The 25,182-nt window shown below is 37.8% G+C and overlaps 2 protein-coding genes, 1 non-coding gene and 1 pseudogene across 4 annotated transcripts; 2 read left to right on the top strand and 2 right to left on the bottom strand.

Annotated features, from left to right (window-relative positions):
* Positions 1-30: 30 nt before the first annotated feature.
* LOC111212973 lies at positions 31-2,325 on the bottom strand. The gene is made up of 2 exons (XM_048747819.1): positions 1,755-2,325; positions 31-426 (listed from the first exon to the last, which is right to left on the bottom strand). Exon 1 carries the CDS (start codon positions 2,136-2,138, stop codon positions 1,842-1,844), a length of 297 nt encoding a protein of 98 aa, XP_048603776.1. The 5' UTR covers positions 2,139-2,325; the 3' UTR covers positions 31-426; positions 1,755-1,841.
* On the top strand, positions 248-1,333 carry LOC106365060 (transcription factor bHLH109-like). 2 transcript variants are annotated; one of them, XM_013804517.3, is made up of 5 exons: positions 248-539; positions 665-730; positions 811-876; positions 946-1,107; positions 1,191-1,333. In XM_013804517.3, the coding sequence occupies exons 1-5, from the start codon at positions 270-272 to the stop codon at positions 1,227-1,229; spliced, it is 603 nt and encodes a 200-aa protein (XP_013659971.2). In that variant the 5' UTR covers positions 248-269; the 3' UTR covers positions 1,230-1,333. The 2 variants fall into 2 exon arrangements, with proteins under 2 accessions (XP_013659971.2, XP_013659969.2); XM_013804515.3 differs by having other exon boundaries at positions 811-1,107.
* A 12,642-nt stretch (positions 2,326-14,967) lies between the features above and the next one.
* On the bottom strand, positions 14,968-16,401 carry LOC111212974 (annotated as a pseudogene).
* A 4,945-nt stretch (positions 16,402-21,346) lies between these two features.
* Positions 21,347-21,453, top strand: LOC125582758. Its single transcript, XR_007320212.1, has one exon. It is a non-coding gene; the product is annotated as a small nucleolar RNA R71 (small nucleolar RNA).
* The last annotated feature ends 3,729 nt before the right edge of the window (positions 21,454-25,182 follow it).

Below are 25,182 nucleotides of genomic sequence, written 5' to 3'. Positions count from 1 at the left end.
ATATGTTTGCTTCGTATATGGATATAAAAAACAAAACATATTATATAACATGATAAAAATAAAAATTGTAAGTTCACGTGGATAATCAATGTTAGAAAACCACGTGGCGAAGCAATATCATCTGTTTTTTTTTTTCCGCTCAGTTGATGCAATTCAAAAGCAGCTTCGTAACTAGATCACATCCCCTATTTATAGCTTTTGGCTCTACAAGCTTCCTCTTCAGTCTCATAGACTAAAGAAAAACTCAATTTACTTGAACTTGATCATCAATGGAGATAAACAACAACAGCGGTACTCATGATGAAGAACTATATTCACTGTCTGAGATAATCTCTTCGTTGTCTTCAGAACATCATAATGAACTAAACCCTTTGCAAGAGATATTCGGTGCGCACTCGAGCTCTTCAACGCTTTCCTTTTCCGAGCCTAAGGATGTTACCAAGACAAGTAATCAGGGAGACAAAAGAAGTCATTGCAACAAGAACAACCATGCGGGTAAACGACAACGTTCCATGGAATATCGTGTGCTGATGGAGAAGGTTAGCTAGAAGGATCTATATATCTAAGTTACAACTTACAACAATCCCTTATATGGTCTCTTCTCTTGCGTGCTTTCCAAGCTAAAGTATGTTTATTTTCTTTTCTTGCTTTCTAAATTGTGCAGAAAAGACGACAACTTATAAGAGATAAAGTAGATATATTACAGGAGCTGACGCCTAATTGCGCAAAGGTTATAATTACTCTATACATTAATCTAATCAAATACGATAATGAGGTTCTAATGCTTCTTTATTTTGGGTTTATCTACAGTCCGACCTTGCAACAAAGCTTGAAAGCATCGTAGAATACATAAAAAGCTTGAAACATCAGATAGATGTAACATACTTTTTCTCATCTACAATACACACGCACATTCACGAATTAACCAAGTCTTATGTGGTCCAGATGATGTCTAAAGCATACACAGAGCCTGCGGGTTACATGGCACCATTGTATGGAGCTCAAGCACCATGTATGTCTCCATACACTAGTCCTTGGTGTTATTATGCGCCAGGAATCCCAATGATGCCTCACCAAAACATTCCCTTTAACCCGCAATTTCATCAGGTATGGATCCTTGCTACTTCGATTTAATTACAACCTTATCTTATTCAACAGATTCTGATTTATGCCATCAATTTGCATTACAGGTATATGAAATGGCGCCGCCTAATCAAACTCAAATTTAGTATAATCTTTACAGCTTCTTATTTAAGACCGTGCTGGCTTTTGAACCGTTTCTTGCTCATGTAAATATTGTTGTTATAAACTTAGATATATATATATATATATATATATATATATATATATATATATATATAATACGTCTGAAATGGATAAGTTTCTTTTAGATATGAAGTTTAATTGATGGACCGAACTGTGACACCACTTATTTCCTCTGTTTTGCTCGACAACTCCCATTGCCGTATGCAAAATTAATAAACAACTCCATTTTTTTTCTTTTTAAATTATTTGTCAAAAAAACAACAAATTTGATACTTAATAAAACAAGAAAGCAAGTATGATTTATATTCATAATCCTTTAAATTATTTATAAATATTAGAGCAAGAACCCAAATTTGATTTGTATTCAAATTCCTTCAAATTATCAATATATATTAAAGCAAGAAAGCAAGTATGATTTGTATTCAATTTCCTTTAATCTGAACCAAACTACCTCTTTAAACTAGACCCGTTAAATTATCATAACATACCAGTTTGTATTACTGACGTCGTTGTAGGCCGGTTAATAGATAAATTGCATGTTGTTGACACAAAAAACAAAAATTCTGCCAGCCGTTTTAGCCTCCACAACCACCGCCACAGCCGGCGGCACATGCAGAGCTATGCACGTCGTCAGTGTGAGATTTAGAAGCTCCGTCGCTACAAGTGAAAGTCACGGCGGCTATAATGGAGAGAGCTAAAACTGCTGCCCAAATGTAGAGTAAGATGGTGATGCCTTCGCCGTTATCCGCCGCCACGGCCGCAAGTCCTTCTCTTACCATTGTACAAGTTTTTGTGCATCGCTCTGAGTCTCTGACGATTGTGACTGGTTGATAAAGAAAGAGAGAAAGCCAGAAAGAGAGAGTAATTGGCATCTTTCAAATGTGTGGTTTTAGTTTATTTCGAGTCAGCAGTCACCAAAGATGTGACGACTCTTTCTTTACTTTGGCCTTTGGTTTAACTCTATGGTCAAACTAGTTTTACCAATATGTATGTGGAGCCATTCGTCATATCTCATTTTTTGTTGTTCAAAAATGATTTGAAATGAACTCAACAAAATGATTTGAAATTAAATATGTGTGACATAAAATAGCTCTACTCGTGAAACGTAAGAGAGAGTAAGAAGAATAACTGGTGTGTAGACTTTAATCTAGGGCTGGGCAAATAAACCCAACTCAAAATCTGAACCGAATCCGATAAGATAAAAATGAATCTGAACAGATTCGAATCTAATATAAATACCGAATGGATCTTATTTAATGGTATTTTAGATTATGGATATTATCCGAATCGAACCCAAATCTGAATAGATACCCGAAGAACCCGAAACATTCAAAATTAAAAAAAAGAACTTGTGCCAAATATGATTTCAATTTCTAATATGTATCCAAAATATATTGAACATCTAAAATAATTATATATTACATGAAGGTTGATGGTTAAAGGTGGCGGTTGAACCTTGAAGTTTTGAGATTTTAGTTTTTTCTTCATTGAATAATGTTTCTCATTTCATGAGAACTTAGTTTTCGTTTTATGCTTTCATTTATTTGGTTTTATTTCTATCAATAACTATGTTTAACTTTCGTTTGATTTTGAATGATCACGTTTGATGTTCCTTTCTTATTTTCGAATCGATTTCACTTATTTTCACTACAAGAAAACATAAGTTTAACGACGGCGGTTTTTCTCGTGAGTTTGTCGTAAAAGAGGGTTTACGAGGAATTAGCAAGGAAATGGATTTCATCGTTATACGTTCGCCGTAACGCATATTTCCTCGCTAATTTGTCGTAAAATAGCGAGGAAACCATTTCGTCGTAAAGACGAAAAAAACAAATCATCGTAAAGACCACGTAGATAGTCCCTGTAAGAATTTTGCTAGTGTTCCTCGTAAATACCACGAAAGCATTTCCTCGTAAACGACACGTACATATCTCGAAAGTAATTCCTTGTAAAATTCACGTAATTACCGTGAATTTTTTTCCTCGTAATTTTCAGGTAAATACCTTGAAAGTATTTCCTCGTAAAATACTCGTTTAACATTTTTCGTGATTTTATCGTAAATGTTCAACGTAAATAAGTCATAGATTAGCTACAAATCTACTTCGTTTTATTATTTAATAAATTTAAAAATATAATTAAAAAATATGTAAAATTATTTAATTTATTAATAAAATTAAAATTTTAAAAATAAATAAATACGCAAATATTTTATATATAAATAAGTTTTGAATTTATAATACAACCATGGAAAAAAAAAGAACTAAGAGTCATGCATCGCCCGGAGGAATTTATCACTCCTCCTGTCTACATCCTCCTCGGCATGTGTGTCGTCGGATGGTCCCTCGCCTGGAATGAGATTTTGTCATCGCATGTTCCTCAACATGGTCTCCCATTCCGGATTTGTGGCCGCTATAAAGTCCAAGAAGCCCTCGAGTCCACCCACACGAGCTGTGAACGCAGATTGCGTCGAGGCCAACTCGTTACGCAGCTGAGTGACTTCATCATCCCGTCGCTGACCATAAGACGATGTCGCTCTCGGAACATCGTTGACGGAACTAATCCCCAACGTCCGTCTCTTTTTTTAGGGACAACCTTAAAAACAAAAAATAAATATTGTTAGTAAAAATTTAAAGTTAAATTAAATGAATAATAAAAAAATTAAAATTTTAGAAAATTAACCTCCTCGTAAATCTTATCCACTTCAAGTGTGGATAAGGTGACGGGTAATCCGTCGGTAGACTGCTGGGTCAACTGGGTCTGGTTGTCTTCAACCCAAGAAACCACGTCTCTGTAGATTTGCTCGGACTTGTCATCTACAAATACGCCAGCCTTGTTCTTGTGGGTCTTCTCGTAAAGTTCCATAAGAGATGGAAGATGTCCCGTCTCTTTGGCCTAAAACAAATTTAAAAAAGTTAGAATAAAAAAAATATATATATATTAAAATATTTATTTAATAAAATATTTAATTACCATTTCCAAACGGACACCGGCGTGGGGTTTTTGGCCCGTAGTGTGAAGCATCGGTCCGTTCCCGTGCTCATCGACCGTGTTACGGGAGTTAGAGCAAGACTGGGCGATTCTAATGGAATCAGGAAGACGCCAATAACGGATGAGGCCATCCCACACATCCGTGGTGAGCTCAGCGGGTTTGCGACGCTCATACCCCTTCACTATCCAGTCACCCTTCCAGTTGGAGACCGTGTCCAACAAGTGAACTTTCGCCTTCGCGTAAAACGCTTTCCTCACCCTCTCAGTGACCCCGAAGGCCCAATGATATTTTTGCTATGGAAAAAATTAAATTAATAATTAGTTTTTTTTAAATAAATATATATAAATCATGAAAAAATTAAAGTATATATAATTAATTAATAGAAACTTACAGCGTAAATTTTGAACCACGTCTTTCTGACGTAGTGAGGCGTCTTACTCCAGTTCGGATGTGGCATGGAGAAGTAACCTTTGATCGTGTCGGTTACGTCCGATGCAAGACATCCGTCAACCCCAAGCCTGGAAAAAAACAAATTTATAACATAAATTATTTTTTAATGTTATTAAAGAATTTTAAACGAATTAAAAAAAAATAATGTAACATACCACAAAGTTCCGTCCGGTCGGTCGGGGTCGATGACTGGTAAACCTTCTCTGCCTGGCAGACGGAGAATGTCCTCGACAGTGTACTGCGAGTAAAGAGCACTCGGAGGCACCATCAAATCGGGATGAATATCGGCGGGCATCGGAGGAGCCATCGGAGGAGGCACAGGAGGAGGCATCGTCGGAGGAGCCATCGGAGGAGGCACATGAGGAACCGATGGTGTACTAGAAGAAGGAGACCGAGAGACTCTCTGCGAAGACTGAGTCTCGGGGACAGTTTCCTGACCCGAAGAACCGGGAGCTGAAGAAGACGGGTCTAAACGACTTCCCGGCTCACCGAACATCTCTTTGAAATGGGCAGTAAGTCTGTTCTTTCGAACCTCGAAAAAAATTTTAATTTTTAAAATTAATATCAACATTATAATTCTCTACATTATCCACCTAATCAACACTAATTAACATAAAACCCGTAAACCTATCTAAATCCCCTATACTAACCACCTAATCTATCCTAAACTAATCAAATTAGAGAGGAATTAGAGAGACTTACCATTGCTACGAAATAGAGAGGAAGTGGAGAGGAAGTGAAGAGGAAAGAAAGAGTGAGCGCTCGGGAGTATATATAAGATTACTTATCCTCGTAAAGTTACGAGGAATTACAAAGGCCCGCATTTTATTGTACGAGAAAGTAGCGAGGAATTACAAAGGCCCGCGTTTAGGTTTACGAGTTTTTTACGACGATTAAGCTTACGTGGAATTTACGAGTCAACCTTTTACGAGGAATTAGTGAGCTCCGCTTTTCTATAAATACCCGCAACTTTCCTTCTCAAACCACATACAAACTCACAAATCACACACAAACTCACAAATCACACCCTATCTCAAATCACACACCTCAGCAAAATACTTTTCAAATTAGAAATATTTGAAAAAAAAAAGAGGAGAAGAAGATATTGGAACACATGTGGGCTAGACTTACCTAAGTCTCGCCACATGTGATTCCTGTATCTTTCTTCTCTTCTTTTTTTTCTAGTTTTTATTCTACGAGGAATTAGCAAGGCCCGCTTTTTTTTTTTTGGTTACGAGGTATTTACGACGATTTACGCTTACGTGGAATTAACGAGCCCCGCTTTTTTTCGTCGTTATTTCCACGTTAGGTTATGAGTGCTTTTCGACGATTTCTTCTTACGTGGAATTAACGAGGCCCGCGTTCTTTATTTTATATTTCGTCGCAATTTTCACGTTTCTTTACGAGGAATTAACGAGTATTATGTTTAAATCCCTAAAATCCGAAACCCCAAACCCCCATCTTCCTTATCTTCTACTTCATATATTCCAAACCCCAAACCCATCTACCCTTTAACCTCAGTATATTATTTCACCTCAATCCATTCTTTCCATTCCAAGGATACTTCCAGCAATTATAGAACCTTCAACTTTGGCGAGGTTCTTTGCTTTTCCCTTCAAATATTTCATGGCTCGTTCATACTGATACGTCCATCCGTAATGTACAGGTCCACGAAGCAATGCCTCATATGGGAGATGGACAGCTAGATGCTCCATGACGTCAAAAAATCCGGGAGGAAATATCTTCTCCAAGTTGCACAATAAGATGGGAATGTTCTCCTGAAGCTGTTCCACAACTTCTTTTTTAAGAGTGTGTGTGCTCAGATCCCTGAAAAATGCTCCAATGCCTTTTATATTCCAAAAACAATTAAACACATTGTTAGTCATATATTATTTTGCAAACTAAACCGTTATAAAATTATTGCGCTATAAAACACTACCTGCAAGTGCTTCATGTACGTTTCTTGGAAGTAGCTCCACAAATGCAAAGGGCAGTAGTCGTTGCATAAAGACATGACAATCATGACTCTTCATCCCAGAGAAATTTTAACCATTTTCAACACATCTAGAGAGATTTGAAACATACCCATCGGGGAACTTCACTTCTGATGCCACCCAGTTGAACAACACCGACTTTTTTTCCGAAGACAATCTGAATATCAGAACTGTAACTTGTCCATTGCTTTTTATATGTAACTTGCTTCTTGAGCAAATATCCGGCAAGTCCAACCTAGATTTTATGTTGTCTTTTGTCTTCCCCGGGACATTCAATATTGTATTCATGATGTTCTCAAAGAAATTCTTCTCTATATGCATCACATCGAGGTTGTGGCGCAGAAGAAGATCCTTCCAAATGGCAACTCCCAAAATATATTCTTCTTGTGCCATTTGTGATGAACACCGTAATAATCAGGCATATTACGAGGGACATGCCAATTACCACCCCAACGAACTATTTCGTTAGCTCCGTACTAGTCGATTTGCGCTTCAATTTGTTCTCCAGTTAGATATGGAGGAGGAGTGTCTCTCACAACCCTTTTGTGCCTAAACAAATTCTTGTTTCTTCGGTACGGATCGCCAATGGGAAGAAATCGACGGTGACAATCAAGCCAACTTTTCTTCCTACCATTCTCCAGTTGAAACGCATCTGTCGTTCCATTACAATATGGACAAGCTAATCTCCCATGTGTAGTCCATCCAGCCAACATCCCATAGGCAGGAAAGTCACTTATGGTCCACAAAAGCATCGCTCGCATCGTAAAATTCGTCTCCGTTGAACAGTCATATGTCCTCACCCCTGTTGACCACAAATCCTTCAACTCTTTTATCAGTGGTTGTAAGAAAACATCCAGGGACCTTTTTGGATGATTCGAACCAGGTATTAATATGGTCAAGAATAGCAACTCCCGTTGCATGCACATCTCCGGTGGCAGATTGTATGGCGTAAGAAAGACTGGCCACAATGAATATTGTCTCCCTGACATTCCGAACAGACTAAATCCATCTGTGCATAATCCGAGATACACATTTCGGCTATTGCTAGCGAAATCCGGATGTACTTTGTTAAAATGTTTCCAGGCTCTTGTATCTGATGGATGAGTCATCTCACATCCGTCTGAGTATGCTCGGCATGACATCTCATCTTTCCAACAGTCTACTCTGATTGGTATAATCTTTTCAATATGTCTGTAATTGGTAGGTACCACATCCTTTGGTACGGTACCCTATTACGTCCCCGTCCTTGCGGCTTGAATCGTGGCTTCTTGCAGAATCGACATTCTTCTAACTTCTCATCATCTCCCCAGTAGATCATGCAGTTGTCGATGCAAACATCTATCATCTCCGAAGGCAACCCAAGACTATAAACCAGTTTCTGAATCTCATAATAAGAATCAGCAGACACATTGTCTTCCGGCAAATACTCTTTAAACAAGTATGCCCATTCGTTCTTGCAGCTTTCAGATAGATTGTGATCAGTTTTAATATTCATCATTCTAGCAGCCGACGATAAATTAGAGAGACCTTCTCTACAACCACTGTAAAGTGGTTAATTTGCCGTATTTAACATTTCCTAAAACTTTTTTGCATCTATATTAGGTTCATCGTCTTCATCATGTGCTACGAATGCATCAGCTACCATATCATGAACCCTATCATAATCTACCATCTCCTCCTGATGGTAACTATGTTCATTATGTAAATGATGATGTTCTTCCTGAAAATTGCTATTACTACTACTAGCTTCATTCTGATCATAATTATAACCTTCTCCATGTTGAAACCAGATATAATAATTTGGCGTGAAACCTCTATTTATTAAATGCTTCCAAACATTTCCACGGTTTTTCAATTTCGAATTGTTGCATTTCCAACAAGGACAGAACATCTTACCACTTTCTTGGCGAGCGGTGTTGAATCTGCTTGATACATAAATGTCTCCAGCCCCGCAAGGTATTCTTTTGTCACTCTCCCGTTAGCATCTCTATGCATATACATCCACTTCCGCAACTCGAAAATATTCCCGGAGCCAACCATTTATTTTTCTTTCACGTTTTTTTGTTGGTGTGTTTAAAACGATGTTCAAACGTCCGTATTTATAGAAAATTTTCGAATCTGGTAGTTGTAATTTTCCTACGAATTTACGACGAAAATTAGTTAGCTGGCCGAAAAAAAACGTGTGACAAACAAAGTTGGTGGATTCAAATTTTCCTTGCCAAGTAGACGTAAACTATTTCCTCGTAAAGAACACGCTAAGTTTACGTGGCTTTTATGAGGAAATACGCTTTCCTTGTAAAAGCCACGTAAACTTAGCGTGTTCTTTACGAGAAAAGCGTATTTCCTCATAAAAGCCACGTCACTTTACATCGACTTTACGACGAAACTGTTTCGTCGTTACTTTACGAGGAAATAACGCTGATTTTATTTTTCCGCGAATTTTCCTCGTAAAGTCGACGTAAATTTACGAGGAATGTTTTTCCTCGTTAATTTTCCTTGTTAAGCTTGTGTTTTCTTGTAGTGTTTTTGGTTACAAAATATGTACTAATCATGTATTTTAAAACCGAAAACCGATTTTACTTATGTTTTGGTTACAAAGTATATACAAATCAGGTATATCTAAACCGAAGAACCGATTAAGACCAGAACCCGAAAGTATATCTGGTTGTACCGGTTTTTTGAATATTTACTAACCCCGATCCAAATTCTATAGAACCCGAACCGAACTTTCATATAACCCGAATGCGGTTGATTTTGATAAACCTGAAAAACCGAGATCCGATTGGATAAAACGGAAACCTGATTGGGACCCCGAATGTCCATGCCTACTTTAATCATTTAATAGCTATTTTATTATTTTTGATAGGAATGTATTTGATCACTATGTCAAACGGTTATTTTATTGGTTTATTTGAATTGATGGTACTGTTGTATTTACAATTTTATGCTAAGTTCTCTTCACCAATATTTAATAATTTAAATATTGAAAATCAATAAAGGTAAGAATTGTCACAGTAAGATTAATTTACAATTAAAAGGAAAAAATAGGTACAATTTCGAATTAAATACTAGTTGCTCGTGTTTAAAAAACAAAAAAAAAACTAGTTACTCGAGCTAATTACAAACCAATCTTTCTTTCCTTTTTTTTGGTCAAAACAAAATCGACGATGGTTTAACTCATAAAACAAGTTTAATTACCAATTATATTCTTCAAAATAGACGATAAGAAAGCAACGAAACACATGAGTTACTGTTTCAGTTTCTTTTTAGATTTTTGAGATTTTCAGAAAATCTAGTGTGTCCGAGTCACCGGTTCTATCCGATTTACTGGTCTTCGCTGGTTTTTAACGTGTCTAAACGGTCTCTTCCTTCCTCCAACTAATTCTGGTGTCAAAGCCGAGAAACTTGGTCTCTTATGTGGAACATGATTCGTTAAAGTCATCCTTACGGGATTTGCCTTATTATCAACAAGAGGTTGTTGAGATATTAGTTGCAATGTTTTTGGGGTTACTGACAACTGATTGCAAGCTTACCTTCCTTCATGGCTCATCATTTAAAGTCCTAGAGGACTGGACTTCGAAAGTTGAAATATTGGCGGTGGCGTGTATTCTGTATGCAATTGTTATTACCTCAATGCAACCTTTTGGAGTGCAGTTCTCTACTGCTATGTGCATTTCTAAGTCAAAGCGTATTCTTCATTTGAAACCTTGGTTACATGTTTTTGGACCCATGTTCTCTTGCTTCCTGATGTCGCAAGGTATGGTGTTCATATCTTGTTGGAGTGAGTCATTCTTGTTCGATCATTGCCTCCGAATAGATTTGATTGCCTTAGTAAGAGATCCTTGTTTCCTGGTAATCAAGAGATTATGCTGCTTTTGAATGGATCTTTACCTAGTAGTGAGGATGTTATAAACCCTTTGAGCTTCAGGTTTAAGCTCCCTTTACCTCAGTATGAGGATGCTACTCTTTATAGAACCAGGTTATTACCTCATTATGAGGCTGTTATCTGGACTTTTGTCTTTATGGCTATGGATTCTGTTGTTTCAAGCTTATCTATTTGGCGATGGTGGTTCAAACAATCAATCTTTTGGAAGAGGTGTTTGGTCGCCTCTGAGTTGGTTGAGAACTTCCCGAATTCTTCGGCTAATGGAACGTGGATTTTGAGTTCTGCATTAAGAGCCAAGGATGGAATGCCGCAGGAAGCTCCTCACTCAACATTATCATCTGGACTCTCGAGTCTTCAGATTCTTCGGACTTTATCGTCTCCTTCTTTGCCCTGCGCACAAGGTTGGATTTGATTGAGATTACAGGTTACTTCGTCAGGAACCTTGTCCCTCTCGTCACTCCGCTATCATATTCTTTTAATTTTTGCACAATCTTCGTTTTAGTTGTTGTTGTTTATGCAATGGATGCTGTCCCCAAACTTTGGTGTTCTTCAAGTACTCTATTTTGAATTTATGAAATGAAACCGTTGACAAAAATAAATAAATCATGGTTTTAAATTAAACCCGAACCAGAAAACGTACTGTGTCGTGCTTGACCGGTCGGACCTAGCTATCGGTCTAGTCAAGTTTTCAAAACATTTGATACAAACACAACAAAAGTTGAAATATTTCCGGCATCGAGACAAAGCAAATTGGATTGTCTTCTAGTGACCTTGAAGAATCCAAAGAAGCGTTAGCGTTTTCTTACGGAAAATCAAAGATATTTTATATATAACATCAATTTATTTCCCAAAATAAAGCGAAAGTTTTTTCTTATATATAAAAATCAAAAGTTTATTGTTGTTTGTGCTTGTTCATATATCATAATCACTGAAAAATGATTTTCTCTGGACTTGAGTTTTGAACATTATTAACAGGATAAGATATTAAAAATAACTGCACAAACTAGGAGAATAAATAGATAAAGTGATAAACTGCAAAAAGATCACGATTACCCTTAATTATTGTCCACTTATCTATTTCTTAGATACATCCTTTCATATTCAGTAGATTCTAATTTCACTCTAAACATATTAAAAAAAAAATTCTCCGTTCAACTAATAAGGTTATGAAAATGATTTCTATTTTTCCTTTTTTTAATAATATAATAGATTTGTCTGGATCAATACATGATTTTCTTTTAATTTTTTTTGGGATCTAATCATCTAGTAGGCATGGCCGTACCTGACATTTGGAAGACTAGAAAACAAGGAAAAAAAATTGGCTCCTGTAAAAATAATTTACCATTAACATAAAAACAAATTGATGATTGGAAGACTAGATATAAAAGAGATGACTCCATAGTGGACTTTTAAAAGTCTAATAATTAAAAAAAACTTTACCAATGGACAATGGTTCGTAGATGATGTAACCTGTACGAGAAACAAAAGACTTTGTTAATTGAGAATTAAGGGAATAACTAGAAAACAGTCGATTAGGTATTGATAACCGCTAACAATTCAACTCATGTAACTAAGCTTTCACCACCTCTACTATCTAAACATTTGAAAAATTGGCCCCGAAATTATTTTTAAATTGATCGGCTCTCAAATAAATGTTTGATGGCTTGTATCCAGGCTTGATGAGTTTGTATCCAGGCCCGGCCTGGCCCTGCTAGCAGGAGGTATAGGAGTGGTATTACTTCCTAACCCAATATTTTCAGAATTTTACTTAGGATTTGTTCTTGTTTATATATCTTTATTGTATATTTTAGAAAATTCTTATTTTGTAGCTTCGGCACAACTCCTTATTTACGTGGAGGCCATAAATGTAATCTTATTTACTGTTATGTTCATGAATAATTCGGAATATTTCATAGATTTAAATATGTGGAATGTTGGGAATGAAATTACTTCACCGGTTTGTACAACTATTCTTTTTTCATTAATTGCTATGATTTTTGATAGATCATGGTACATGGTTATTTGGACTATAAGATTAAACCAGATTTTAGAACAAAATTTAATAAGTAATAGTAACAAATAGGAATTTTTTTATCAACAAATTTTTTTCTTCCGTTTGAACTCATTTCAATAATTCTATTAGTTGCTTTGATATGTGCAATATCTGTGGCTCGTCAATAAAAAAGGTTTCGATTAGTAAAGACCAAAGAAAACTTTGTGTTTGTGTCTGTTATGCTATTTTTTCCGTTCATTCAATTCAATTTTATTTAATACTATTTCATATTTTAAATATAAATTTTTATATTTGATATATATTTGAAATTTTTTCCCTAATATAGTTTTTATTCGTACTTTGTTGTTATATTCTAGTTGATTGAATCCGGTGAATTTTTTTAATATTTATATTGAAATGAATCAAAATTGATAAAGAGTTGCTTAAAAGTACTCGAACATGTACTTGTTTTGAGTGCCTATTTATTTTTGATTGGTCTTTATGGATTGATCAAGAGTCGAAATATGGTTAGGGCTCTTATGTGCCTTGAACTAATACTCAATGCAGTTAATATGAATTTTGTAACATTTCCGTAACGTTTTCTATACATGTTATGGGACGCAACAAGGGAGTTGTGTTCTTTGAGAGAGGGTGAATTGAAACATCCCGAGTTGTGATATATGGAAAGGCTTAAGAGAGTTGATTTGGGTACCTATGTCACTAAAGTTGACTTATTTTTTCGTCACACATCCGTTTAGAACTCTAGAGTTAAGCGTTCTTGAGCTGGAGTAGTTAACGGATGGATGACTTGTCAGGAAGTGATTTGTGATACCGTGAGGCCAAAGCACGTGGAAAGGTCGGGTGGTGATTGCAGGGTTCTTAAACAATTTTTTCGAGCTTTGGAAAATTAACGCACTGACTGTCGGATGGGATGGGATCCACGGGCCGAGTGAGTGGGGGTTGGTGGTCCATTAGCCGTGAACAGTCGGGGCGTTACAAGTGGTATCAGAGCTGGTTAGCCATCTCGGTTCTGACCCGAGAGCCGTCTTGAGACATGTCGTGGGGCGCAAAGAGGATATTGCGTTCTTTGAGAGGGGGTGAATTGTAACATCCCGAGTTATGATATATGGAAAATGCTTAAGAAAATTGATTTGACTACCTATGTCACCAAAGTTGACTTACGTTTTCTGTCACATATCCGTACAGAACTCCAGAGTTAAGCGTGCTTGAGCTGTAGTAGTGGAAGGATGGGTGACCTATAGGGAAGTGATCGCGATACCGTGCGAGTGAGGTCAAAGAACGGAAAAGCTCGGGTGGTGATTGCAGGGTCAGTAAACAAGACTTTCGGGCCTTGTAAAAACTAAAAGACCGACCGTTGGAACGAGATGGGGTCCACAGGCCGAGAGAGTTGGCGTGGGTGGCCCATTAGCCGTGGGCGGTCGAAGCGTTATAAGTGGTATCAGAGTCATGTTAGTCATCTCGGTTCCGATCCGAGAGGCGTCTTAAGACCTGTCGTGGGACACAATGATGACGTTGCGTTTGTGAGAGGGAGTGAATTATAACATCCCGAATTGTGATATATGGAAATGTTTAAGAGAATTTATTTGGCTACTTATGTCACCAAAGTTGACTTACTTTTTCCGTCACACATCCATTTAGAACTCTAGAGTTAAGTAGGCTTGAGCTGGAGTAATGAAATGATAGGTGACCTATCGGGAAGTGATTTGCGATACCGTGTGAATGAGGCCAAAACACGGGAAAAGTCGGGTGATGATTGCAGGGTCAGTAAACAAGATTTTTGGGCCTTTGGAAAATTAATGCATCGATTGTTGGAATGGATGGAGCCCATGGACCGAAAGAACATGCGTGGATGGCCCATTAACCATTAACGGTCTAGGGTGTTATATATATATATCATAAATAAAAACAGAATCTCCAATAAACTCTTAAGTGGGATCGTAGGAGCTAAAAGACGTGGAACCACCAGTCCACAACGAAAGTAACAATTGTTTTTTTTTTTCAGATAATATTTCTTAAGAAAATCAAATAAAATAAAAATCTTAAAAGTCTGAAAATATGTAAAAATAAGTAGAGTTTGGATCCAAATTATGTATAGCTGTGACTGAAAATTCTAGATTCTTATAAATCTTGCTTTTCTAATAGGACACTTGTCTTAAAGATTTATAAAGCACATTTGTCTTAAAGATTTATATAAAATTTTCCTTGAAGATAGTATCCCTGTTACTATTTAACTTGAAAATAGTAGCTTTAAGACACAAACACACACACACACACACATATATATTTGAAGATCATCATAATCCTACATATTTTAAAATACATATGAAATATTTTTCTTATCATTTCGACAAACTTTTTGAGTCACCTTCCATAAAAACGAAATATAATTTAATATACACATTGAATCCTGATTTCCTGATGGACGACTATTCATGATTACTTTTTTTTTTTGAGGAAGAGTATTCATGATTACTTTAACGAAGACTTATATCAGTTTTAATATGTAAGATGTACAAATTCAGAAGATTGATATAAATTTACATATGCCTCCTAGTTTTAGCATTAGCTTTAGGGATCTTGTTAATGACTTTAGAGTTGAAGTCTTTAAATAGCTTCTTCATGTCCCTCCCGCTTTTACTTGCTGCATAATTCAGCTCTTCTTCGTATAGCTCATACAGCATCGGTATCGTCTCCAGAGCTACGAATACTACACCAAAAAGTCACACAATGTAATTAAATACATATTCTATAATAATCATCATGTTATTTTATCGGATGATATGATAAATGTTATTATGCTATGTGTAATATTAATGCACAGATGGATGCATCATTGAACACTGAATCCTAATTAGTTTTATAGCAAACTCTAGTTAGATAAAATCATAAAGACTCACCAATGTATAGGAGAGTTAGAGAGCTGAAATAGTTTCCGACCACTGATAGTATCCATAGTGAAACAACGGCCTGAAAAAGAACGTGAAACAAGTTTTTAATCCAAACAATATTTATGTGATTAATATTTCTTAAATTAAGGTTTATATAATGGGTTTATACCAAAACCAGGAGTCTGAAGTCTTTTCCACTTGAAATATCATACAATTTGATGATGAACCAATTTATCTTGTTGAACAAGAATCTCCAAGTTGATTCCGAAATCTTTAGATCGTTAATACTTGGTGGTTCCCTGAGCGAAATGTCGTGTTGTTTCAGTACTTGGTTATATAAAGAAGAATCAAGTGTTAATGTATTTTTACCGCTGAATTAATTGTGAAGAGCCAATGTAAGACCAAATGAGGAATATAAAAATGGAGACCAAGAGGATCTGGCAGATGAAAGTGATGAAAGGATATTCAACCACTTCGAACAAGAACCATATCAATGTGAATACCGCCAAGATTGTTCCTGATTCTTTCTTGTTCTTCCAGAACATTACATCAGCAACTACAACATTTCAAGAGTAAATCTCGTTCAGATAGGAAGATTAAAAACAGAGAATTAATATAAACAATAAGAATAAAGATATAATGTTACAGTGTCCTCCTCCTAGATTGTGGTACAGAGATCTTCGTTTCCTGGATGAAGAAGCTCCATGTTCATCCATTTCGGACCCGTAAATCGCTATCTTTTTGGTGGCTAAGATCAAGATGCAAGGTTTATATTTATATACTTCTCTACTCCGAATATAAGCAAGGATTTGTTCTTAGATTCATAAAGAAGAAAGTGATTTGAGAAAAGGGAAAGGTATGGCTTTTGCATGTTGCAAAACTCATCCTTAAATATTATTGCATGTGTAAACTATTTTAAATATCTTGTGGAGAATCGTTCATTTTTTTTTTTTTTTTTTTTTTTTTTGAATCGTTCATTACTTGTACTGATCGAAAATGTATTCCAAAGTTATAAAACATTTGAGCTCTTTGTTAAACCCTTTCGCATGCAAGTATATTCCATTATTCCATATATTCCAAGTTGAGGCTAGAATGTTGTGAGTAATGACTCCTGATTGTTAGCATCCCTGGTTGAGGAATCAAGCTTGGTTATCATATACTCTGTGAGATCAAAAAGTTGCCGCCGGGATGGTACTTCTGACCGGGTACCACTTTCGCAACTCCGTCAATGCTCACCCTCACGAACTCAAGCTAAGTCGCTCTCCTTTTCTCTCTTCTCTGTAACTCGATCGAATTCTCCTTCTCTGTGTTTCGTGATAGTGATGATGCCAGCTCACGAGTTTGTTATAACAAACTCATCCACTTAATTAACCAAAGCGCAGCGTTTCCGTTTCACAAAAGATGGGCAGAGACTTTGGGCTTTATTCTTTCTTGCAGGTTTCGTACGAGGTGGGCCACGGAACGCGAAGCCCACTTGGAGTGTTGGCTGAACTTAGGTCCACAATCTCCACCTTTCAGACAAAACACCAAAGTGATGTCCCTCTCTGTGCGAAACCCTAGTCACCTTGTCTCTCTCCCTTCTCTCTAAGGCGATCCAACGCCTCCGCCACTTTGCGTCTGTCTCCGACGATTTCTGAAGCTTCTACAGTGCTCATCCAACTCCTGAGAACCCATGTAACAACAAGGTGCTCTCTGTATCTCTTCTTTTCCCTTCTGTTACTTTTCCTTAAAGTAACTTATCATCGGATCTTTCTCCGACTAAACCTTTCTCTGTCTTTTCAGCAGATCTTCAAAGGACTCAAGCCCAACTTCTGATCTGAACACTTTGCATGACCCAGAAACTGAACCGACGAATCTTCACCGTCTCTGCATGTACCCGATCTGAACCAGACTGCTTCAGAATCAACCATCCGACACCAATAGCTTCAACCTTTCCTCATCACTGAAGCCAGATAAGTCTTCTCTTACCTTTCTCTTTTCCGATGAATACTGAAACTTTTCTGATGAACTGATGTTGACTGTAGAAACCCTTTCTGACTCTGATCTTTACTCTGTTTCATGAAACTTGAAGAGACTCCACTTGAAACTGAACTCCTCCATAGAAACTCCACCTCGCTTCCAATACTCGGTAACAAATTCTATCTTTTTTCTTCAAGTTGGTTCAAGACAATAAGAATAGATAACACCTGATGTTTTATGTTTATGTTATCTAACCTCAATGTCTCTTTTGTTTTGCGAGGTAGCCAACAACGGAGAGACATCGTTACCCGAAGCCGCTTCTTCTTCAGAACAAGCTCACTAGCTCAGAACAAAGCTTGAACTTCGGACCAGGTAACAGTTTAGTTAGGAAATCAGCTGGATTCTTTCTTGTGTGGATCTTGTGTAGGATAATATCACCCTGAGCAACAATATCACAGATGAAGTGATATTTGTTAGCAACATGTTTAGTCCTTTCGTGAAATACTTTGTTCTTTGCTACAGCTAGGGCATTCTGTGAATCACAATGCATCTTGACATTGTCCGTCTGTTGACCTAGTTCTTCACATATAGCTTTTAACCAAACTGCCTCCTTGGTTGCTGTAGAGAGTGCCATATACTCTGCCCCAGTAGTTGATAGAGCTACAACTGATTGCAAATTTGATCTCCACGAAACTGTATTACCCCAAAATTTAAACATATCACCAGTAACTGATCGTCGTATGTCCAAATCAGCTGAATAATCTGAATCTGAAAAACCTTCAATTGAACAAACTGAACTCTTAACAAATGTTAAACTTAGTTTAGATTCACCCCTCAAGTATTTAAGAGTCCACTAACTATCTACCAGTAATCCATTCCTGGTTTGGACATAAACTTGCTCACAACTCCCACTGCGTGAGCTAAGTCTGGTCGGGAGCCTATCATGGCATACATTAGGCTCCCCACATCACTTGCGTAAGGAATTCCTTCCATTTTTGCAACTTGTTCTAATGCCTCTGCCTTGGTTAGACTCTTCAATTTGAATTGAGGCACTAATGGAGTTGTGACTGGCTTAGAATCTTCCATTCCAAAACTCTATAGTACTTTCTCAATGTATGCTTCCTGAGATAGCACTAGTGTTCCTTTTTTTCTGTCTCGGACAATGTCCATTCCAAGAATTCTGGAAGCTCTTCCCAAATCTTTGATTTCGAATTCTCTGCTCAGACTGTCTTTCATCATCTGAATCTCGGTCTTGCCTCCTGAAGCTATTAGCATATCATGAACATACAACAGTAGATAGATGGATTTTGGAGTATTTATGTTTCTCATATAGACATAGGAATCGTAGTCAATCTGTAGGAAATTTTCCGTCTTCATAAAGTTGTCAAAACGTAGATTCCATTGTCTAGGAGATTGCTTTAGACCGTATAGAGATTTCCGTAGAAGACATACCTTGTTCTCATCGCCTGGTTTTACATAACCTTCAGGTTGATCTATTAGAATCTTTCGTCTAGGTTTCCATGTAAAAACACGGTCTTGACATCCAACTGGTCCAATTCGTAATCTTTATTCACCACAATTGAGAGGATCAGTCTTATTGAGACGTGCTTGACCACTGGTGAAAAGATTTCGTTGTAGTCAATTCCTTCCTTCTGTGAGAATCCTTTAGCTACTAGTCTTCCCTTGTATCGTCTATCCTCAACCATAGGGATACCGGTTTATACTTGAAAATCCACTTGCAGCCCATGGTCTTTTGACCTTTTGGTCTTTCTATGAGATCCCAAGTGTGATTTATTTCAAGTGAATCCATCTCATCATCAGCAGCATTATTCTCATCATCAGCAGCATTATTCCAGTGCTTTATTCACACCGATCCATGAAAATTCTGGGTGTTATATCGTCAGATAGTCGCCTGGAACAGCCGCTCTTTTCAGGGGGCAGGTTGTTCCGTTGCTGCAACCTAAAATTTTTGAAGTATCTCTGATTTTTTTGCTTTTTGACCTGAGACACTAAAATAAAAAATAAGTAAACAAAAACAAAACCAACTTATATTTACACTTACCAGTGGGTTGCCTCCCACCAAGCACTTGGTTTAAGTCACTAGCTTGACTTGGTGACAAGGATCAGTCGGGTTGATCATGAGGGCTTGTTTCAAAACAAGCTCCAGAATCAGACATGTTCAACTTCAGAACTCTGCTCAGCAACCCCTTCACAGCAGCTTCTCCTTTCTCTTTCAGCTCATGTGTGAGAATTACTCTGACTTTAGAGAAAGGTTGAGAGGTACCCTGGCACTTTACCTCATACTCAATGAATTTCTCATCACACAAGCGAGGTATCAAAGTCATTGTAGGATCACCCTTGATCCTTTTCTTCTGGACTTTTTCTTTCACCTTTGCATTCCCACTGAGTTTCTTTGTATCAGTGTGAGGATCTCCATCTAGGACTTATTTGATCTCACTCTTATCTCCAAACTCCTTAGGAACAATTTTCGGCTATTCTCCATTAACCACTGAGATGCAAGAAGCGTATCGTATTTGTGATTTGGTTGGGACAGCCTTGTAGAAAACCTTCTTGTTGATGTTGGAGAAGGAGACTCTCTTATTAGGCATGTCGACGATTGCTCCCACTGTAGCAATAAATGGCCTTCCAAAGATCAAAGGCATCTCATGATCCTTCCTCATCTCAACAACTTGAAATTCGGTATGGAGCACACAGTCCCCAACCTGGACAGGAAGATTGCGGATGGTACCAAAAGGGACTGCCTTGGAAGAGTTTTCAAAAGCCAGCTTCACCTGAGAAGGCTCAACATCAACAATGCTCAGCTCGTCTACAATCGCTTTTGAGACAAGGTTCACACCGGACCCAAAATCACAAAGAGCTTCCTTGAATTCTACTCCAGCAATAGAATAAGGAAAAACAAACTCTCCAGGGTCATCAACCTTAGGAAGTACCTTCAGTGATGGTGTCAATGCTTCAGTAAAGAGAGCCTTAATTTTCTCCTGAGATTCTCTGCAATTTTTGAAGAACATATGCAATGGCCGAATCTCCCAAGCATGTTCAAATGAGATATTTTGAGGAAGCCTTCCCACCATCTTCCTAAACCCAGCTAGTTGTTCTACACTAATGGGATCCCTCAGATGTTTAGGTGGAATTGGATAGGGAACCTTAGGAAGATAGACTCGCACTGGTGGAGTCTCAGCAGATTCGCTAGGAGCAGTCGCTCCAGAGCTAGCAGATTGCTATGTGTTCTCTTCTGCACCTAGAACAGTCTCAGCAAACGGCTGCTCTATTGCATTACAATGCCCAGTCCTAAGATTTTTATCAGTTTTTCCCGGGAGCGTCCCTTGTTGCCTCTTGACACTCTCAGCTGTTTGAGCAAGCTGAACGTCGATCTTTCTTATGTGGCTCGCAACAGCATCATACTTGGAATTCAGCTCAGTGAACATGTTGCCCATCCTGGTGTCGATTTTCGTGGTTACCTGATTCAACCTGCTGACCCTGCAACTGCTGTTGCATAATCATACCCAGACCCTTCAGCTCATCTGGTTGACTGTTCCCGGTAGCTGGAACAACTGATCGCTCTGCGGTTGTCGCTGATTCTAATTCTGAATCTGCCCGGACGTAGCTTGCTCCATGCTGAAGACGTGCCCTTGGTTATTTTTCAGTAGCTGATCAACCTTGACAGTCAGCTCATCTATCTTCTGGGTGTCATAACTGTTCTCTTTCTTGGAGCAATCACTCTCCTCGTTCTTGTTGGCTGAGGTAGCAACCATGTTCTCAGTCAGCTCAAACGCTCCATCAATGGTCAGAGTCATGAAGTCTCCATTGCTGGCAGAGTTCATAACACTCTGAAATTCCCAGTCAACTCCATCATAGAAAATGCCCAGGAGATAATCATCATCAAATCCATGGTGAGGGCATTCTCTGCGGTAGTCATTGAAGCGCTCCCATGTGTCGCAGAAAGGCTCATCAGTGAGCTGTCTGAAGGAGATGATCTTGTTCCTCAATGTAGCTGTTCTCGCCTTAGAGTAGAAATGGCTGAGGAACGCTGATCGGACCTGTTCCCAGGAAGTAAGAGGACCAGTAGGGAGAGAATTCAACCACCTTGCAGCCTTGCCATCAAGAGAGAATGGGAACAACGTGCACTTGATGTAGTCTGGTGGTACTCCATTGGCGTGAGTAAAGCTGCAGACTTTTTCGAAACTTTCAATATGCTTCGTTGGAATCTCTACTGGAAGACCATTGAACACTTTCCTCTGCACCAGAGCGATCAAAGCAGGCTTGATCTCAATGTCCTGTTTGAGGCAGGGTGGAGGAGTAATGGCAGAGCGCGTAGTAGAGAAGTTACGAGGAAGGTTTCTGATATCACTCAAATTACCCTAAGGAGTGATTTATACTCTCTCAAATAAGAGGTCGAGTTGTAGTACTTAGGGATCTAATCCATAGGGAGCTAGGGAACCAAATAAATCTAATCAAGTTTGATTAAGCTAGGTTGATTTAATGATTAAATGTAAACAGCAGGTTTTGTGAGCAAGTTAATTGCTCGATTGATTGATTGGGGTTTGATGGAAGGAAGGTTTGCTAGGCTTAGGGTTTCTATTCAGAAAATCAGGATTATAATCCTACAGATGCCTAACAAGTTGTATGCATGATATTATAGAGCTCAACACTTATAAACAAACCATTAGGCTCTCGCTTTATAGGTTTGTCTATTGACCAGTGTCGTTCGATGATTCTATAGGAATATCGATCGATACACTTGTTGAACCGTCGACCGATTATTCGATTAAAATATCGATGGACGCTTTTGGTCAAGCTTTAGCAGGCAGGTTGAATGTGCTCACTAAGCTTACTATATCAGTTCTCGCCTTACTCTAGTAAGTCTTAGCTCAATTAAGATGGTTTCAGGATGAGATGCAAGCTATCGCTTATGTCTACAATTCCTAGGGCAAGTTCTAGGTAGCTAATCTAGAAACATGGATTAATGACAATCCTAAAGATGAATATCACAACTTATCAATCTATAGTTGGGGCTAATCTCTCATCATATTTGAACCCTAAACCTAACAGATATATCTATTCAGACATGAAGTTTGTCACAGAAATCATAGATGAATAGATAAGAAACTGCAATAGATACTATAAAAACTAAAGGAGTTCCAGGAGGACTCTGAAGGAGTTCCTCCTTTCTCTCCTAACTAAGAACAATGAATAAAATAAAGCTTAGCCGTCAACAATGGCTTAGAAAACACATAAATAGGGTTTTAGGTCGTCCAAGGGTATCCTGGTAATTTGTGGTTGCTTCTGGGCTTCAGCAGTCATAAAATATGCTCATCCCATGTTCTGGCATCACTGTCGATCAACACCAATGCTGTTTCATCGATCGACAGTCTTTCATCTCCTCGACACTTTCCTCTCGCGAGGCAGACAGACCACTCTTCAGTAAAACGGGCATAACGTCTGCTACAGAATGCTGATTGACCTCAAACTGATGGCATTGGAAATATAACTCAAAGCTATATCTTGTATCAAAGGATGGGTTCAATCTAACGGTGGGAAGGTGTCCATCCATAGCTAAACATCTGACGCGTCTTTGCAGTTCTACCCCTCAAAAGACTCCAAAAGACACCAAATCACCATATTCCTCCAAATTGTCCTTGAACCTGTAAATACTATAAATAAACTATATATAGTAGTAAATATATATTAAAATACTTATAGACCATGGCTAAAAGTGGGTACAATCCATGGCCTATCAACTCTCCCAGACTTACCCTTTTGCTTGTCCTCAAGCAAAACAAACGGACAGTCTCTCTGAAAGAGGTTTGAAAACAGCAGAGACTCACATGATTTAAAACTTAGAATCATCACGTCTGCAATATTGCAATCCATATCTAAGAAGTCCTAATCACAAAAGCACATTATACCATATCCTAGCTTAGCAACCAAATTCACCTATCCAACAACTTAGCAAATCATGTCTGACATTCCCCTCTACCAACCTCATTTTTTAATATAAATAAAAGTGCACGCTTTACCTTGGGAATATCGATCACAGAATGCAAGGATTTTCAAACAAGTATCTGGAACTGCAGATAAAAGTTAGTTCATATATTTTCTCTCTACTAATTTCTCTCTTTAGTCAAAGTCTGCTTTCATTGCAGGATCATTGACCAAAATTGGACAGGCTTCCATGAATCAAGCCGTAATGGTGGTTGCCACCAAGTCCTGTTCACTTCTTTTTGACCTATATCCAAGAATTCATGTGAATCGAACCTTGATGATTGCCGCCACAAAGTCCCGTTCGAATTCTTTTTGTTGGAATCCATATGAAGCAAGCCTTAATGGTTGTAGCCACCAAGTCATGTTCGGATTCCACCTAACTAACACCTATTATATATATATATTTTTATTTATATATTTTTTTTTTCTTTTTCTTTTTTTTCTTTTTTTTCTTTCTTTTTTTCTTTTCTTTTTTTTTTTTTTTTAAATAAGTATCTCTACCTATAAATCTAGGGTCGAAATAGAGAGAGAAAAGGTGATCAATCTACACAAGTTTTTACCTTCAAGACTTGTTTGAAGAATCCGATCCCATGTATACCAAGCCCCAAGACAAGCAGTTGTGTAAGATTTAGTGTTGGAGGTCAGCTTTGGTTCCTTCAAACAATCTCGGCAAGTGTGAATAGTTGACAGGTTGATCCACTTTAGTATTTTTAGTACTTTCTCCAATCAGTAAGTCTAGAATGGTACTAAAGAGTGGTTAGATAACAAGAAAAAATCAAATAAGTTCATTATCCCCTTCTTGACTCAATAAAACTCTTTTGAAAACATTTTGATAAGACTCATGAACACACTAATATCAGTAAACATCCCCTTAGACTTAAACTACATTATCCCCAATGTAAATTCAGTCGGAGTTATGGTAATAACATAAACATAAGTACATAATTTAACAAGTAAGAATGATAACCTGCTCGCTGATGTCAGTGTCGATCGACACAATGAAGTGACAATCGATCGTTGTTACTGAAGTGTTGTCGATTGATGTCGACATGGTCTCATCGGTCGATGGCTAGAGCAATCATTCGACACAATGAAGACACAATCGATCATTGGATCTGAAGTTCTGTCGATCGATATCGAGCTGGTCTCATCGGTCGATGTGCTGAGAAATTGTCTACTCGGATCTTTTTTTAAAAAAAATAGCTTACTAAAACACAATATTAGTAGAACCTCCCCCAGATTAAAACAACACTTTCTCCAGTGTTATTCAGTCTAAGATTAGTGGGGAAATAAATCATAAGGACAATATTTAACAAGGTTTCACGAGTATATATGTCATTGATGTGAGTATCGATCAACAAAGTTAAGTGGAGATCGATACTTATGATGCTCTGTCGATCGATGCGCTGGCTAGCCGTCGATCAATGCTGGTGCAGAACTTGTCTTTCTCGTATCTATTTCCTTTTACCTAACATAAATCAAACACTAAAAGTCAGTAATAAATAAATAATAAAACCAATTATCTAAATTTTGTTTTTCGATGAACAGTGACTACTACAGTAGCCATGCTTCAGTATCACAACTACAGTAACTCCCGAGTTTTTGCTATAGTGTCGGTCGATGTTCTTGCTACTGTGTCGCTCGATTTTCTTGCTACAGGGTCGTTCGATTTTCTTGCTATAGTGTCGCTCAATTTTCTTGCTACAGTGTCGCTCGGCGCTGCTACATTTTTTTTT

The sequence above is a fragment of the Brassica napus genome, chromosome C2 (assembly GCF_020379485.1).
Source record: "Brassica napus cultivar Da-Ae chromosome C2, Da-Ae, whole genome shotgun sequence".
NCBI classification, from domain to species: Eukaryota; Viridiplantae; Streptophyta; class Magnoliopsida; order Brassicales; family Brassicaceae; genus Brassica; species Brassica napus.
This window is presented reverse-complemented; position numbering and strand designations above follow the sequence as displayed.

What these genes read in the sequence shown, in the direction of transcription:
- LOC111212973 (XM_048747819.1), bottom strand. Translation starts at nt 2,138, where the DNA reads ATGCCAATTACTCTCTCTTTCTGGCTTTCTCTCTTTCTTTATCAACCA.
- LOC106365060 (XM_013804515.3), top strand. Translation starts at nt 270, where the DNA reads ATGGAGATAAACAACAACAGCGGTACTCATGATGAAGAACTATATTCA. An exon ending in ATCGTGTGCTGATGGAGAAG is followed by an intron (nt 540 to 664) that starts GTTAGCTAGAAG and finishes TAAATTGTGCAG; the next exon opens with AAAAGACGACAACTTATAAG. An exon ending in TGACGCCTAATTGCGCAAAG is followed by an intron (nt 731 to 810) that starts GTTATAATTACT and finishes GTTTATCTACAG; the next exon opens with TCCGACCTTGCAACAAAGCT.